Source organism: Vombatus ursinus, unplaced genomic scaffold, assembly GCF_900497805.2.
Source record: "Vombatus ursinus unplaced genomic scaffold, bare-nosed wombat genome assembly UNPS02014812.1, whole genome shotgun sequence".
NCBI classification, from domain to species: Eukaryota; Metazoa; Chordata; class Mammalia; order Diprotodontia; family Vombatidae; genus Vombatus; species Vombatus ursinus.
The window spans coordinates 70,849,902-70,865,746 of record NW_020954590.1 but is presented as its reverse complement, the minus strand read 5'-3'; the positions used below and the strand labels follow the sequence as shown (position 1 = coordinate 70,865,746).

At 36.6% G+C, this 15,845-nt stretch overlaps 1 protein-coding gene across 1 annotated transcript in view; it reads right to left on the bottom strand.

The window, feature by feature from the left end:
* LOC114053986 (gamma-1-syntrophin-like) overlaps positions 1-12,696 on the bottom strand; it is a 489,285-nt gene extending 476,589 nt beyond the window's left edge. Inside the window, exons 1-2 of the mRNA XM_027877092.1 lie at positions 12,655-12,696; positions 10,730-10,864 (exon numbers count right to left, since the gene is read on the bottom strand). Of these exons, the coding sequence (XP_027732893.1) occupies positions 10,730-10,864; positions 12,655-12,696 (177 nt within the window). The remainder of the gene's footprint in view (positions 1-10,729; positions 10,865-12,654) is intronic.
* Between the last annotated feature and the right edge of the window lie 3,149 nt (positions 12,697-15,845).

Genomic DNA, 15,845 nt, shown 5'->3' with positions numbered 1-15,845 from the left:
ACACCCTACTTTTTTTGGCAAGAAGCCCAGATTCCAAGACTCTCTTACTTAGTAAGATAACTACTGGTTGTTGCAATAACTCAAGGTGGGTGCTACATAAATGTTCCTTCTTCAGTTAAAAAACAGATCATGAGATCTCATTGAGTAGAAAAGTTGTATTTCCCTTTCCTTAACAAAGGAAATTGGGATTCAGAGCCTTGTTTTAGTATTATATAATGGAAAGAGCACACATTTTATAGTAAGATGACCTGGGTTTGAATCCAAGCTTGGCGTTATGTGACCTCGGACAAGTTCTTTCATCTCTTTCTGTACCTCTCTCATATGTAAAATGAAGAGGTTGGACTTAATGAATTCATCTTTGAGGCCACACAGATGTCTACTTCGGTTTCTTACCTCAGTTGCAGAAACTGTACCATTATCCAGATTCCTGATATCTTTTAAGCTGGAAAAGTTTACTATCATGTCTCTTCTATACTTAGCAGCCCTTACAATAGTACCTGACATAGAATTGGCAACTAATAAATGTTTACTGACTCACCAACTTACTCTCTGCTGAGTGGTCAAGAAAGCTGTGGGGCAGGAAATGCGCAATTTCTCCTGCATTATCTCCTTTTGACAAGAACACAGGCCTTTTCTACCAAGCTCTGTTCTGTCCTAAGAAAAGGCAAATGTTAAAAAGAAAAGAAAAGAAAAAAGAAAAAGGAAGAAAATAAAAGAAAGGGAAGGAAATAGCATTCAGTACCTAACTTTCTTTTATAGGTTAGCATAAAGCAGGAAAGAGGCTTTGCATCCTTCTGAGTCCTAAACAATCATGCTAAAAGTACCCCAGTCCTTGGACCTCCTTAAAAGCCCCCCCCCGTCAGCAAAACACAGAATATGATCACTGTTTTCATTGGGAGGTGCCCATCAGATATCACCAAGCCCAACCACTTCATAAGTCTAGCAAACTGATTGATCATAAAATTAATCAATGAATTCCCTGATTCCCCTGATCAACCCACTTTACTCTCTCTCACATATATGTCATTTTATATATCTATATATGTCATACATATCATATATGCATGTACATATGTATACTTATGCAATATAACAGACATTGCAGATGGAAAATGGCAACAAAATTGAATAGCAAGAGGACATCTAACTTGATTGTCTTTGGAGTAAAAATTTCAAAGTGCTTTTAATTTTCTCAGGCTGCTCTTTTCATAAAGCCTATCCTTTTATTTTTATTCTTTTTATTTCTTTCTTTTTGGGAGGGGGGGCTAGGCAATGGGGTTAGTGACTTGCCAAAGTTCACACAGCTAGTAAGTATAATGGGAACTCAGGTCCTCCTGACTCCAGGGCCGGTGCTCTATTCACTGTGCCACCAAGCTGCCCCTCCTATCCTTTTCAATACATTTTTTTTTCTGTATTACTGTATGCTTGTGAATTTTGAAACACTATTATCTCCAAAGAATGAAAATTTCAGTGAACCAAAAGTCAATGGAGAGATACAAATTGGGCATGAGTAGACTGCATATTTCCGATGATGATCTATGAACAAGAAAAGATGGAATATATACATATACATATATATATGCTTATGTATTATTATATATTTGTATATCTATAAGTTGGGTAAGTAACAAGATTGAAGAACAAGAGATAAGCAGCCTGAGTAGCACTTCTGTGCTCTCAAAATGTAAAAAAAAGGCCCAAAAAGTTTCTTGTATTTGAGGTTAATCCTCTATGGAGATTTTATGGAATAACATGGGCAAGCATTGCTCAAAATAAGAGAGTGGAAATACATTGTGATTTTCAGTAATAGGATTACCTGCTCTGATGAGATAATGGATTCTTTGAATTGTTGAAGTGTTAAAGGGAAATCCAAAAATTTGTTGATTAAGGATAATGAGGCTGTTAGGTAACTGATCAGTTAAGTGTAGTGGAAGGTTCATTGGACTCGGAGTCAGAAGACTAGACCTTACGTACCATGTGACTCTTCCACTCGGTAGTCAAACAGGTTGGGAAAGTCACCTAAGTATTATGAGCCTCATTCCCCCTATCTATTAATAGGGAATATTAAGATTACACTATATAGGGACTGTTATGAGGGGAATGCTGTGTAAATTCTAAAGATTCTAAATTTATTATTAGTTATTATTATAGCTAATGTTGTTATTTGGGCATATTTAATTAACAGAGACCCAGATCTTACTTTTGGATGATAATCAGTAGCCTGTCTGGTACTCTGTTAACTTGAGCAAATCACTTCATTTCTCTAGCCCTCAGTTTCCTGTTTTGTAAAATGAGGGAGTTGAGTTAAAAGATTTGTAAGGCATATTCCAGCTCTAAATTCTACAAACCAGTAAGTTCTACCCTTAGCTCTATTAATACCTACCTTTTAAAAAACATTATCTCTTATTTGTTGTATCCATCATGTAATGGTCTGGAAATAGCTGAACTACCCTGTCTTATGCCATCTACTATAAAGCAGTAGTACCTCCTGACTAATAAAATTCAAAACAAATGTTACCTCCCCTTAAATTTCCCTCTGTTTACTTTTCCTGTCATATAATTATAATCAAAATTCATATGTTTTGTCCCACAATGCTAATTATCAAAGACATATTGGGTTTTTAACCAAATCCATTTCTAGAACTTTAGGGCAATTTTCCTTAAGAATTTCTTGTAATATTGTATCCACATTTTTTTTAATCATAACTTTCAGGTCTGACAATTCTTGTATTATCTTTCCTCAATTTATTTTCCAAATGAGATATTTCAGATTCTTTTCTATTTTCTCTAGTTTTATTATTTCTTGGTGTCTTATAACGTCATTTGATTTCACTTACTCAGTTCTAGTTTTCAAGGAGTTACTTTCTTCCTTAAGATTCTGTATCTTTTTTTCCAACTGGTTAACTTTCTTTTCATAATTTTCTTACATTGCTTTTATTTTTCCCCTAATTTTTCCTCACTCTCTCTTATTTTATTTTTTAATTCCTTTTTAAGTTCTTCCAAGTAGTCTTTTTGGGCTTGTGACCACTTGACATTACTTTTTGGGATAGGAGTGGCTTTTTTTTTAACCTCATTATCTTCCTCTGTATATGAACCCAGATCTTTATATCTATCTATGGTCTGGTTCTTTTTCCTTTGCTTAATCATTAACTTGCTTTATTTTATTTTTAGCTGCTTATCATTATCATTAAATTTTAATTTTGAGTTGTGGGTAATATACCTTAGGCCTCAGGTCCTCCTTACTGCTATTTTCAGAAATCTGTCCAGGGGCTCAACCTCAAGGACTCCTCTCCTTTCCTAAGTCACATTTAGGACCCCCAGCCAAACTGTCCCCAAAATGTCCTTGCTCCCTGCAATACTGCCTTCACTGGACACTCTTCCTTGCCCACAGCCACAGCCCAGGATTACATTTGGTCAGCACTGCTAAGCCTGGCTTCCAGAAACAGCAGCCAGTCCTTCAGCCTTCCCTCACTCAGCATCTACTGGTCTTCAGATGAAAGTTTGTGAGGTAAAAGTTCACGAAGGTGAAATTTCTTGAGGCTTTGAGTGAAGTGAAAGTTGAGGCGAAATTTCCCAAAGTCTTCAACTTCCTGACAGAGCTGCTCCAGGATCAGCTTTTTGTTAATTCAGTGGAATTGACCTGGAAGTGTCTATACCTCACTCGGGCCAAACCTCAGCCCCTGAAGGTCCTGTCTTTTCTGAGGTCCTCTCAAGTTGTCTTAGAGGGCAGCTGCTTTATCCCTTTATTTTTGTTGCTCTATGTTCATTTCATAGCAATTTCCTTTTTGTTTGTGGAGGAAATCTGGAGATCCTGGAAATTTCTGACCTATTCCACCATCTTTCCAGAATGCCTCTATAACATCTGGAATGCTTCTGCACATTTTTTTGGTGTTATTTAATACACGTATGGGGCAGCTGGTGGCACAGCAGATTAAATTCCTGGTCTGAAGTCAGGAAGACTCATCTTTGTGAGTTCAAATTTGGCCTCAGACACTTACTGTGTGACCCTGAGCAAGTCACTTAACCCTATTTGCCTCAGTTTTTTCATCTGTAAAATGAGCTGGAGAAGGAAATGGCAAACCACTCCGGTATCTTTGCTAAGAAAACCCCAAATGGGGTCATGAATAATTGGACATAACTTAAAAAATGACTGAACAACAACATTATAGGCATTACATGTGAAACTAGTAAAGTTTCCTCATATAATGGTTTTATAACCTTCACATTACACAACAGTGAAATAGTAAGCACCATGCTTGATTCTGATTTTAATCACATAGCCCTTCTATAAATACTTTGCCACAGTACACATAGAGTATCACTAGTTTTTATTACTTGAACAGTTATTTCTTCTTTAAGAGGAACATTGAAAGAAATGGTACCTTGATGACAAAAGTTATTCATATCTTTCCACAAGCTGACTGAATTATTAGGGCAGGGACAGAGGAGGTTCACTTTCTGACCATCAGAACAAAGAGAAGCATATCTTGAGCAAATGGACCTGACCTGAGACAGTGGAAGACGTGCTGGTGTTGGAGGCAGAGCTGGAATCTTGACTACACTTGGTACATATTTCATTGACTAAATCATTTCTCTTAGTTCCTTGTGATATACACATTAGATGTCTTCATAGATGACCACTTATCAGTCCTTTTGACAGGTTGATGCATAGGCTGTATAGGTTTAAGAGTTTTGGAACTAGCTCAAAATGGATGCCCTGAAGAGCAAGGAGCGATCTTTGTCAGTGACCTTTGGAGCCCAGCCAAGTGGTAAATGAGACAAGTATTCAACCAGCTGCAATGCTGCCTTTAGATGTCAACTTAGTGGTATTAATACTATGTATCAAATGGGCTAAATTTATGTCAACTTTCCCAAGAGACCAAAGGTAGCATAGGAGAGAGTACACCCACAAGATATTGGGGGGAAATGTTTGTACTTTTATTCTTGCCTATGGCTTTGAAGTAAATATTTCTTTGTAAAAACTAATGGATGCTAGATAGTTAAATGGAATTAGGGCACTAGTCATTGATAACTAACTGTGGGGGAGAAATCCATTCACAGAGTACTTAAGTTAAAGGCAGTAGAAAAATACCCACAAATCCTTCAGGGAAGGTAATAAGTATATATTAAGCACTTACAACTACATAATAGAAATTGTGCTAACTGCTGGGATACAAATGCACACAAAAAGAAAGGTAGTTTTTGCCTTCAAGGAGCCAGGAAGCATCACTACACACACACACATACACACACACACATACACACACACACATACACACACACACACACACACACGCACACACACACACACATACTCTCTCTCCCTGTCTCTCTTTCTTTCTCTCTCTCTCTCTCTCTCTCTCTCCTTCTTTCCCTACCTCTCTCTCTCTCAAGCACCCTATAGGAAACATATACCTAGCTTGACTCTGAAATAGTAGGCCAGAGCATACTTGCTCTATAGGTGTGTATGTGCTCATGGGCATGCTGGACCTATGATTTCAATTGCCTCTCAAGACAGAGAAGATAATATAGTGAATAAAAAGCCCTGCTCAAACTCAAGCAATTCTTGGTTCAAGTCCTGCCTCAGACACATATTTAATGGCTCAATGCTGCAGGTAATTCTGCTAATCCATAAGGTCCAGAAAATGTATTGATCTCTACTGATAGAAAGTTTCCCCATTAGGAATTCCATCTAACAAAAAAAAAGTCACAAGAACAATCCAAAATCTAATCCAATAAACATTTATTAAGCACATATGATGTTCTAGGAACTGTGTTAAGCTCTGGGGAGAAAATTAATAAAAAGAAAGATCGTCTCTACTCTGAATGAGCTACAATCTAAAGGGGAGACAGCACACAAAAAGAGATAGGAAGGCGGAGGGGGTGTTGGGAGGATGTGCTATGATCCACTGAGTTGAAAACAGGTGGAGCAGTTAGAGGGTACAGTGGATAAAATGCCAAGCCTGAAGTCTTCTTCCTGAGTTCCAATCTGGCCTTAGACATCTACTAGCTGTATGACCTTGGGCAAATCACTTAACTCTGTTTGTCTCAATTTCTTCATCTGCAAAATGAGCTGGAGAAGGAAATGACAAACTACTTTAATATCTTTGCCAAGAAAACACCAAATGGGGTCACAAATAGTCAGAAGTGACTGAAAATGACTCAAAAACAGGGCAGCAGATACAAGATGAAGTGATCTGAGAGTTCAGTTTCTGCCCTCTATAAAGGAAGGCGTTGGGAAGCATTTGTTACTCTGCTCTCCAGGCATGCCAAGAAAGGGGAGAGAAAGCTGAGGGAGGTGTAATCAATCTTAGCTATCTATTTGTTTATCTACCTATCTACCTATCTATCTATCTATCTACTTATTTATTTTTGCCATAAGTAGCATTCAATATCTTTTCCTCTTCAAATTCCTAATATCACTTTGCCTAGATCTCTTTTCAATATTTCAGGTTTAATTTATTTGTCTTTTCCTCATTAGACGTAAGTGCCTTGATATCAGGGGTGTGGCATAACTATCTTTTTAAAGTTACTGACTATCACAGTGTCTGGGACACGGAATGATTTGTAGTTCTAGGGACTGTTCCTTCATAAAATGAATTATGTTCATAAATTTTTAGAAGATTTTTATTGCAAGATTTCATATATGTATAGATGAGATGTGCAGAGTTAGTTAACCTGGTTAAATCCATAAACATAATCTCCAAATCTAGGCATTCTTCTGAGCCTTTCTGATGACAGATGACAGTAGTATACATTAACGGTAATTTCCATTTGCACAGGTATCTTTGGACTAGTAGAAGTGTACAAGTAATGGGTATATGAAATTCTGGGTTTATATTGCCATTTCTTTCTTATTAAAATGACTTCTGCAGTAGCTGAGTTATGGCTATCTGTATAGATTCACCAGTACCAGATGTTCTACCAGATGAGAGTGGCTATAAAGCACAAAATATTTCAGTTTCTGGGATAGCACCAATCCTACAACACTAACATAAGTCACCTTTAACTTCAAGAGCATAGTAAGGTCATAGAGGTCAAACTGAGATGACTGATTAAGTGCTATATAAAAGTGCATTGCCCATAATTCTGGGATTGCCAGATGTTCAATGGTCATCTTTGCTGAGTAGGGAAGCAATGACTGAATACCATGGCCCATCGATTGTTTTTAAGACCCCGGAGAACTATTTCATGTCATCATTCTGAAGCTTGCTGAAACCCAGTTGCCAATTCCACCCACCATATTGCTTATATAGATTACATGCCAACTTCTTATCATTCCATTATCAATCCAGGTCAAGTATCTGTCATATATACCACTCTAGTTTATCACGTAGTACCATCGTTTCTGTGAAACAGATCCTGGTATCTCTGCCTCTTTTAGCTAAGTTTATTGAACAATATAGATGTGTAATAGATTGAACAATTCCCCAGCTTGGTAGCTCTTTAAGTGGATTTAGAGTTTGATACCTTGCCATCACTGTATTCTGACACCTGGCCTCATAAAGACATGCAGACCAGAACCGAGGGAGGCCCTGAGGGAATATGGTATTAGATGGGTCATTTTTAATAGGTGCAATAAAGCGAAGTAAGTAAAGCTAGGTGGCAAAGTAGATAGAGTGCCAGAGCTGAGTCAGGAAGACCTAAGTTCAAATCTGACCTCATACACTTAATAGCTGTGAGACTCTGAGCAAGTCACTTAACCCTATTTGCTTCAGTTTCCTCATTTGTAAAATGAGCTGGAGGGGGAAATAGCAAACCAGTCCAGTATCTTTGCCAAGAAAGCTCTAAATACGATAATGAAGAGTTGGACATGACTTAAACAACTGAAGAATAATAACAAAAAAGTCCCAGATTCTCAGTAATCACTTATGTAAGGGATTATTTGAGTATGAGAGCACTAAGGGCACAAAAAGGGGTAGAGAGAGTTGAAATGAAGAATCAAGAATGACAATTTTTGCCTCTTTCCTAGCTATGCTGAAAGTTATTGAAAAGTAGTTAATTAATACTAGTTTTACAAAAATAGAGCCTAGATGAATCTTGGTACTGAACTTGGTTTTAATTTCTATTTCTTTGCCTATCTGGTTATCATATCATTTTAATGACACCTTTCAGCTTTGAGGTTCAAAGAAAGTCACTGGCTACATGTTTGGTTACTCTTAGTGTGGAGTGGGGACATTTAGTATTCTTTAGCAAGATAAGTAGTATATACCTCTGTGATGACTCTACCAAATAGTTTGTGATCTCATATATATCATATATGCATATATGATGTGCTTATATACATATATACACAATACACAATAAGCATATGCATATATTTACATACATGTATGTATATATGCGTATGTGTGCCTATCTATATATGTGTATATGTAATGAATATATATACTACACATAATCACATATATAGTATATATTCTGAGGCTGCAGTCATCAGTATATAGTAGCTTTAGAAAAATCCTCAGTCTTCTAACATTTATAAGCTGAAAGGATTCCTCAAAGGACCAAGATAGTAAATATCAAATTTCAAGGTCATCATTCTGTCAGGAAACTTCAAAAATGGATAGAATGATGTGGACCTTTACTCTATCTCCCTTAATCATAGTTGCAATGGAAGGCAGTAGAGGTAACAGAATGCCATCTCTTGGTGCTCTAGCATGGCTTCAGTTTGCCAGGGCCTTCTCTGGCCATCCACATCTATTTTGTAGCCTCAGGGGTCTGATAGTATCAATGATTTGGGAGGGCAAAGAAAAGAGTATAGAGCTCTTGATATAAACAGTTGAGATAGCTTTTCCTATAAGTGTCTTTTCTCTGATCTTCTCCTGTTTATGTCAGGAAGAGGAAAGTATGTCTGCTGTGCAGTAGTGAATGAGGAGCTTACAGTCCCACACCTGATGCTATCATTGTTCAAAGAGAGAGGAAAAAGTGCAATATCTTGAGCTATTGATTTGATACTTTACAAACATAACAGGTTGACTTTTCTGTCATGACTTTTGATCTAAGTTTCCTCTGTCATTCTGAGCTTTTTTTCATTTTTTTTGTTTCAATTCTCCTTAATACTAAGACAAGGTCTGTGCACCACTGCCTTAAACATTATCTCCACTGACAAAACTTACAAATAAACAAAAACTTTTTTTGAGTACTGGATCTGCTAGAGTGCACGCATTCTAGATACAAGGTAAAAATAATGTTGGCTTACATCAATCATACAAGTACAAAACATCAGTCTTACTTTCTGAGAATACAAAATAAATTTATCACTATCCTATCACTAACTAAGGTGAAGGAAGAGTAGCCTTATGGGATTTCTCCAATCAGCTTTGACAACTGGAGCACATGATTCAAGATGATTTAAATGGTCTGTGACAAAAAGATAGTTAATAGTCTGTGAAATGTTCATTATCCTTAGTTGGAAGGATCCTCCTGATTTAAGACCTTGCCTCGGTTCCATGGGGTATTAGAGAGTAAGGAAACAGTAATTCAACAACATGCAACAAAGAGTAATCAATCTGAGGCAAAACTGTTAATGTTTTATGAATGTGTTCTGAATACCCAAAGGGGGCAGGTTAATCAATAGAGCAAGATAGAGCAGGTCATTCAATGGCCCATCTTTAAAAATGTTCTCAAAAGCAGATAGGGCAACCCTTGTGTAACCAGGCTCTAGAGTGGTGCTGTGTAGACCTATAAATATTATATGGTCCTTCCAAAGTGACAATGTGGGCTCTTCTCACTTGGAGAGGAAAGGATCATGATTCTACATATGGCTATGCGAGTTAGAGTTGGACTTTAGATATGTAGGAGCTACTCATTCTTCCTTTCTAAGCAAGGGAAACTTAGAATGTTTCCTTGGATATAATTCCTATAAGCCTATACAACCACACTCTGGAGGCTGGTTACACTCAGAAGATAAAGCCTTTCTGTGTTACACTGGACAGAATTTGGCACAAGCATAACATCACATTTTTAAAATGAAAAATGTAAGCTAAACAAGAAGTGGTTAATTCTTTTTTAGTCAATAAAATTTAATTTGAACTAATGAAGTATTCTAGGCCTTTACTTTGTTTCTAGGAAAATCTAAGTTTTAAGATAAAATTCACAGTCCTTTACTGGACTAGTGTTTTAATGTCAACAGCAGTTTAATGTCAACAGAAGAAAACACTACAACTCTGACATCATTCCATCAATAACACCCATGCAATTATTCATATGTGATCCACTTGGGAAAATCATTCACTCAAGGTTCAGTGACAGGCTACATATCAGCCTCATGCTTCACTGAAAATGAGTGAAGTAAATTGTTTGAACACTAACTCCAAAAGTCAAATGTGATAGCAATAGAATACCAGTACAAGGGCAAAGTAACCCACACATTGCTCATGAAGGTCCTATGGGAAATGGAAAGAGGGCTAGGCATGTCATCTGAATAGTTTTTTGGTGACTAGAAAGAATGGGAGCCACTCTATTCATATAATAAAAATAAAAGACCATAGAACATCAGATTATACAACAGTACTTGGTGTTCAGTTCTAGGTTAAAATGGGTGTTATGTTAAAGAAATATTTTTTCTCTTTGATTTAACAAGAGGTACACGTAGGCAGTACTATTATTATGTAGTTCTTGCAGGTAACATTGAGCAAGTTCTCTGAATAGATTGATTAAAAACAAAACAAAACAAAACAAAAACAAAAACAAAAACAAAACTTCAACACAAGAAAAAACTACTTACACCAGAATAGAAAGGCTCGCCAGACACACATATCACATCCTGCTCCTGGATCATCAAAATATCTTTGGCTAGGTGCAGTCGCACTTTGAAAGGCTCCTGATTACCATCCTGCAGCAAACAAATTCCTGTCTTTGTCTTTAGTGGAAAAAAAAGGAAAGAAAGAGAGGGAAAATAGAATGCTTAGTTTCCAGATTGTTATTTCAATGGCCAAATTACATTAAAACATCAAGACTAAATAGCATTTGTGAGCTGGGCAAATACCCTGATGATTGTAAGATTAAAACTTTAACAGTGCTTCTTGTGCATAAAGAAAAAGAAAGTAACCATTTAAATTAAAGTAAAGCTATGAGGAAATTGAGTTTGTGTATCAGAAAATGAACAATAAGATTCTCTGTTAAAAATGAGAATTTTGCCTCCAGTTTTCCTAAATAAAAGGAACTCTAATTCTTGGTTTTGAATGTTTTTTAATTGCAGGGTGACAATATATGAATTGTCTTTCTTAACATTATTCTGGTACTTCAGTAGTTACTGATCCCCTTTTACATAACTATATACAATAGAAATATTATAGCAGGAAGTTGATTTGGAGCAGTTTTCATGGATTTGGACATGAGTATTTTGTCTCCATAGGCAGGTACACATATGCTCTGGCATAAACAATCTCTGTAGAGAGCAATCCATTGACTCATGCCCTTTAGGAGGGAGCCAGAGTATATGTGTTCCTACCACCACCACCCCACTCCATCCCCCACAGAAGAAAAAAAAAGGTTATAAAGGATTGAGCAAATTGGTTCTGTGGAGAGGAAAGGGACAGTAGGGTAATCAATTGTTTGAGACATTTTAATTACCTACCCTGATTCATTATTATGTTGTGGAGGTAATCCTGAGTTCTTAAGGTCAATGCCAAAAGATTAAAAGCTCTGATAAGTCCTACCAAAAGGGAAAAAGTTTCCAATGTGGGCTCAATCCATGACTATCTTCCAAAGGATTGGCCTATCTAGTGCGGATAAACTCATCTTCAGAAAGTTGCCTACTAAGTGATGAAAATTTTCAGCTGCATGATGTCATTAAGACCAATAATTAAGGCACGAATGAATTCTTTCCTGCTTCTGTGGTAGGGGAAATAAATGTACTGATGAAATTACAGATCCTTGAAGATGAACAATAAACCACTGAACCAATTGTTTCTTTTGATTTTTTTTCGGTCTCTTAAGTCTTTGGTATTAACCCAGCCACAAAGAATACAAACGTAAATGCACAGCAAATAATTTGCTCAAACTCTCCCACTTCAAGAGATCCTTATAAGAACTGAACCCAATGATAAACAGATGAGATAAAACATGAGATTTGTATCATATAAGGGTACAGGAACTGGGGGGTATTTACTCAGTGAGTGGACTCTTCTTTTAATTACTTAATCACTACAAAATTTGAATCACTACAAAGTAGGAAGCCTCCCTCAATCTTAAAATACATTCTCACTGTATCATAAACTTTAAAGTAGAACATAGAATGATGCAGTGATGCCTGGGCTTAAAGAGAAAACTATCCCTACCTTGTCTGGTTATCTTTAGATGTTAGAATTTCTACATGAATTGTTTGTATCTTGTCAGTTATAGCATCTTCCTTAAGAATTTTAGTATTCTTTTACATTTGTAAAAAGTCATAAATTAATGATTAATTCTATTTAAATATTCAAAGGAAATGCTTAGAAGTGAATTCACTATTATTTTGGCCAGAGGGTAACAGGTTCTAATGTCAGCAATTATATCATAAGTTTTCTAGTACAAATTCTTCATTTTACACATAAAGAAATTGAGGCCCAAGAAAGTAAAATGACTTGATGGATATATATGTTACCTAGTTCCCTCAGCATAGACAGTGAGCTCTCTCTATTGAAATGTTCTTCTTTCTTCAAAGCCTACCTCAGATAGCATCACGATGAAGCTTTTCCATCTAGATGCCATCTTACCTTCCTTTGAATGACTTGGGACATTGTGACTCCTTTAATTTTTGTTTTTTAATAGTTTCAGTTATGTCTGACTCTTCATGACCCCATTTGGGGTTTTCTTGGCAAAGATACAATAGTGGTTTGCCATTTCCTTGTCCAGCTCACTTTACAGATGAGGAAACTGAGGCAAATTAAGTGATTTCTTCAGGACCACACAGATAGTAGGTTCTGAGGCTAGATTTAAACTCAGAAAGATGAGTCTTCCTGACTCCAGGCCTGGGACTTTATCCACTGCACCACCTAGCTGTCCATGACCCCTTTAATACACTATACCTAATAGTTTGTCAAAGCTTCGAGGACAGGGATTCTGTCTTTTTTTTTCTTTAACCCACAGACATGACATTTTCCAAATGTGACTTGCACACAATAAATTGAAATAAAAGGCATCATCAAGTGGATGTATGACTAGAGAAGGGAACTGGCTTATCAGGATGGAAGAATGACAGATAGGAAACAATCAGCCTGAGTGCTACACTACTATATATGAAATATTAATACAAAATCAGACAATAACCTCAAGGATATTAGGTAGATCTTCTATGGAGCATTTATTCACACAATTGCAGAAACAAGAATTAAATCAGATATAAATGTTTGGAGGAGCTATGATTTGTTCCAATCAGATGACAACCATTGAAGTATTGGACTGTAAATATTCCCAACATCTACCACAAGGCCTTGCACAGACTAAGAATTCAACAAGTTTCTTCAATTATAATGAATTAATAAATGAGATTTGTTGAACTGAATATAAATGAATACTTGAATAAACTGAAATACTGATTTTGTTTTGCATTTTTTTTGTAGGGGAATACCTCCTATTCACAGTGCAATTTGTGCAGGGCATCAAAATAGATTGAAACTAGAAGATACTGATGACATAAAGTGTACAATAAATAGGAAACTCATTTTTGGTACATTTACTTTTCTTCTACATGGATATGAAGTAATAAAAATGGTCTATATACCGTTCTCATTTTGACAATGTTTTGAAGAATAACTCACTTAAATACGTAGTGGTATGTTATTTTTGTAATATTTGTGAAGCACAAGTGAGATCACATAGCTCCCCTGCTCAAAAATCTTCAGTGACTGTCCATTACCTTACCTTGTAGATTCTTTACTCTTTCATTCAAGAACATCCATGGACTGACATCAACCTAGCTTACATCTCTAGCTTACAACGCAGTTTCATCTTTCATGCACTGTTTGTTATACTCAAACTGTACTACTAAGCATCTTGTCTTCCCAGTGTCATCTTCTACTTCTAAGAACTTTCACCTTGAAACTCCATGTTCAGAACAGACTCTCTCCCCACCTCCACATTTTGAAATTCTACCATTCATTCTTTTAAGGACCTACTTAGGTCCTACCTTTTCATTCAGGAATATACAGATATTCTCTATTCTCTATTCTCTCTCTCTCTGTTTCTCTCTCTCTTTCTCTCTCTCCCTCCCTCTTCTCTATGTCCTTCCCTCTCTCCATTCCTCTCTCTCCATCCTTCTCCCTTTCCCTCTTCTCCCTCTCAAATCCCATTCTTTTTTAAAATTCCTGTGCACTTTCATTATAACAATAAATTACTTTCACATATAAATTATATATGCTAGTATCATTCTCATTTTACAGAGGAGGAGACTGAAGCAATCAAAGGTCAAGTGACTTGCCCAGGGTCATATAGCTTGTAAGTGTTGGAAGCAGTATTTAAATTCAAGTTTTTTTCTGATTCTAGGTCCAGCACTCTGTCTACTGAGCCATTTAGCTGCGTTGAATAGGATTTTAGGTGATTCAGAAGGTAAAGGAGAAGAAAAAAAGATAAGGATAATACTCAGTTTTTGAATATGCAAGGCTGAGTACATGGTATCCTCACTAACAGAAATAAGGAAGTCAGAAAGAATTCACTTTTGGGAATAAAATTAACTCTGGGTCATGTAGGGTTTACATTGCCAGCAGGATATCCAAGGAGAAATGCCTTATAAAAGTAGGAGATACAGGTCAGAAGACATAGATTTGTCAGTCGATAGAGATGACAATATAGTCATAACTGTGAAGAATGTGTCCAGACACTTCTGCCACAAACATGAGAACACAGCAATTAGGATTTTGGAGTTCATAAATTCCAAACTTTTTTTCTTATTAGTTGTCATTCAGTCATTTTTTTTCAGTTGTGTCCAATTTTTCATGGGCCCATTTGGGGTTTCCTTAATAAAGATACTGGAGTAGTTTGCCATTTCCTTCTGCAGCTCATTTTACAGATGAGGAAACTAAAGCAAATGGGGTTAAGTGACTTGCCCAGGGTCATACAACTAGTAAGTGTCTGAGGTCAGATTTGAACTCAGAAAGATGAGTCTTCCTGACTCCAGGCCTGCTACTTTATCTACACTGCCATTTAACTATCACTTCTTTTTATTTACACTCAAGGAAATCAAGAGCTATTGAGTTTATACCACTGTGCTAAGCTTACACAGCTAGCTAGTTGAAGACCAGGAAGTACCCTTCAGGCCCTTCTATCTCTCAAACCAATATCTTTCAAACTACACCATAATTACAGTTCTTCTAAAAGCAAAACTCATGGTCACTTGAGAAAAAAGTAGTTTCCCCTGATATCACTCAGGACCCATGGACATAATTCTAGACTCTTCTCTGCTAAGATTTTCCCCCACACAGTCAGGCTTTGTGTGTTGGTACAGAGGTAGGTAAATTGTTGAATAATGAATAGATTTCCAAGGAGGCAGGGGGGAAAGGACTAGAAAGTAAAAGAAAATCAAAGACATCATTTTACTACTTCTTAGTTGTATGCATAGGACTGATTCTATAACACTTCCAATTAAGATCAAAGTAGAACAAAAAATTACTGTCTGGCATTGCAAATCTTGGTAAGGAGCCCCAAGTACCACTGTTTCCACTGAAGTATATCTTCAGTTTTCAAATATTATTCCCCATATACATTAACTTTTGTATCATCAAGTTATAAGAGGAGGTTATTTTTTTTTTCTTTACTTGGAAACATTTGGGAGGCAGTGCCTTTCTTCTGAAATAACCTCCAATTTGTCCAGTATATATCTTGTTTGTATATAATTGTTTGCATGTTGTTTCCCCCAACTGTGA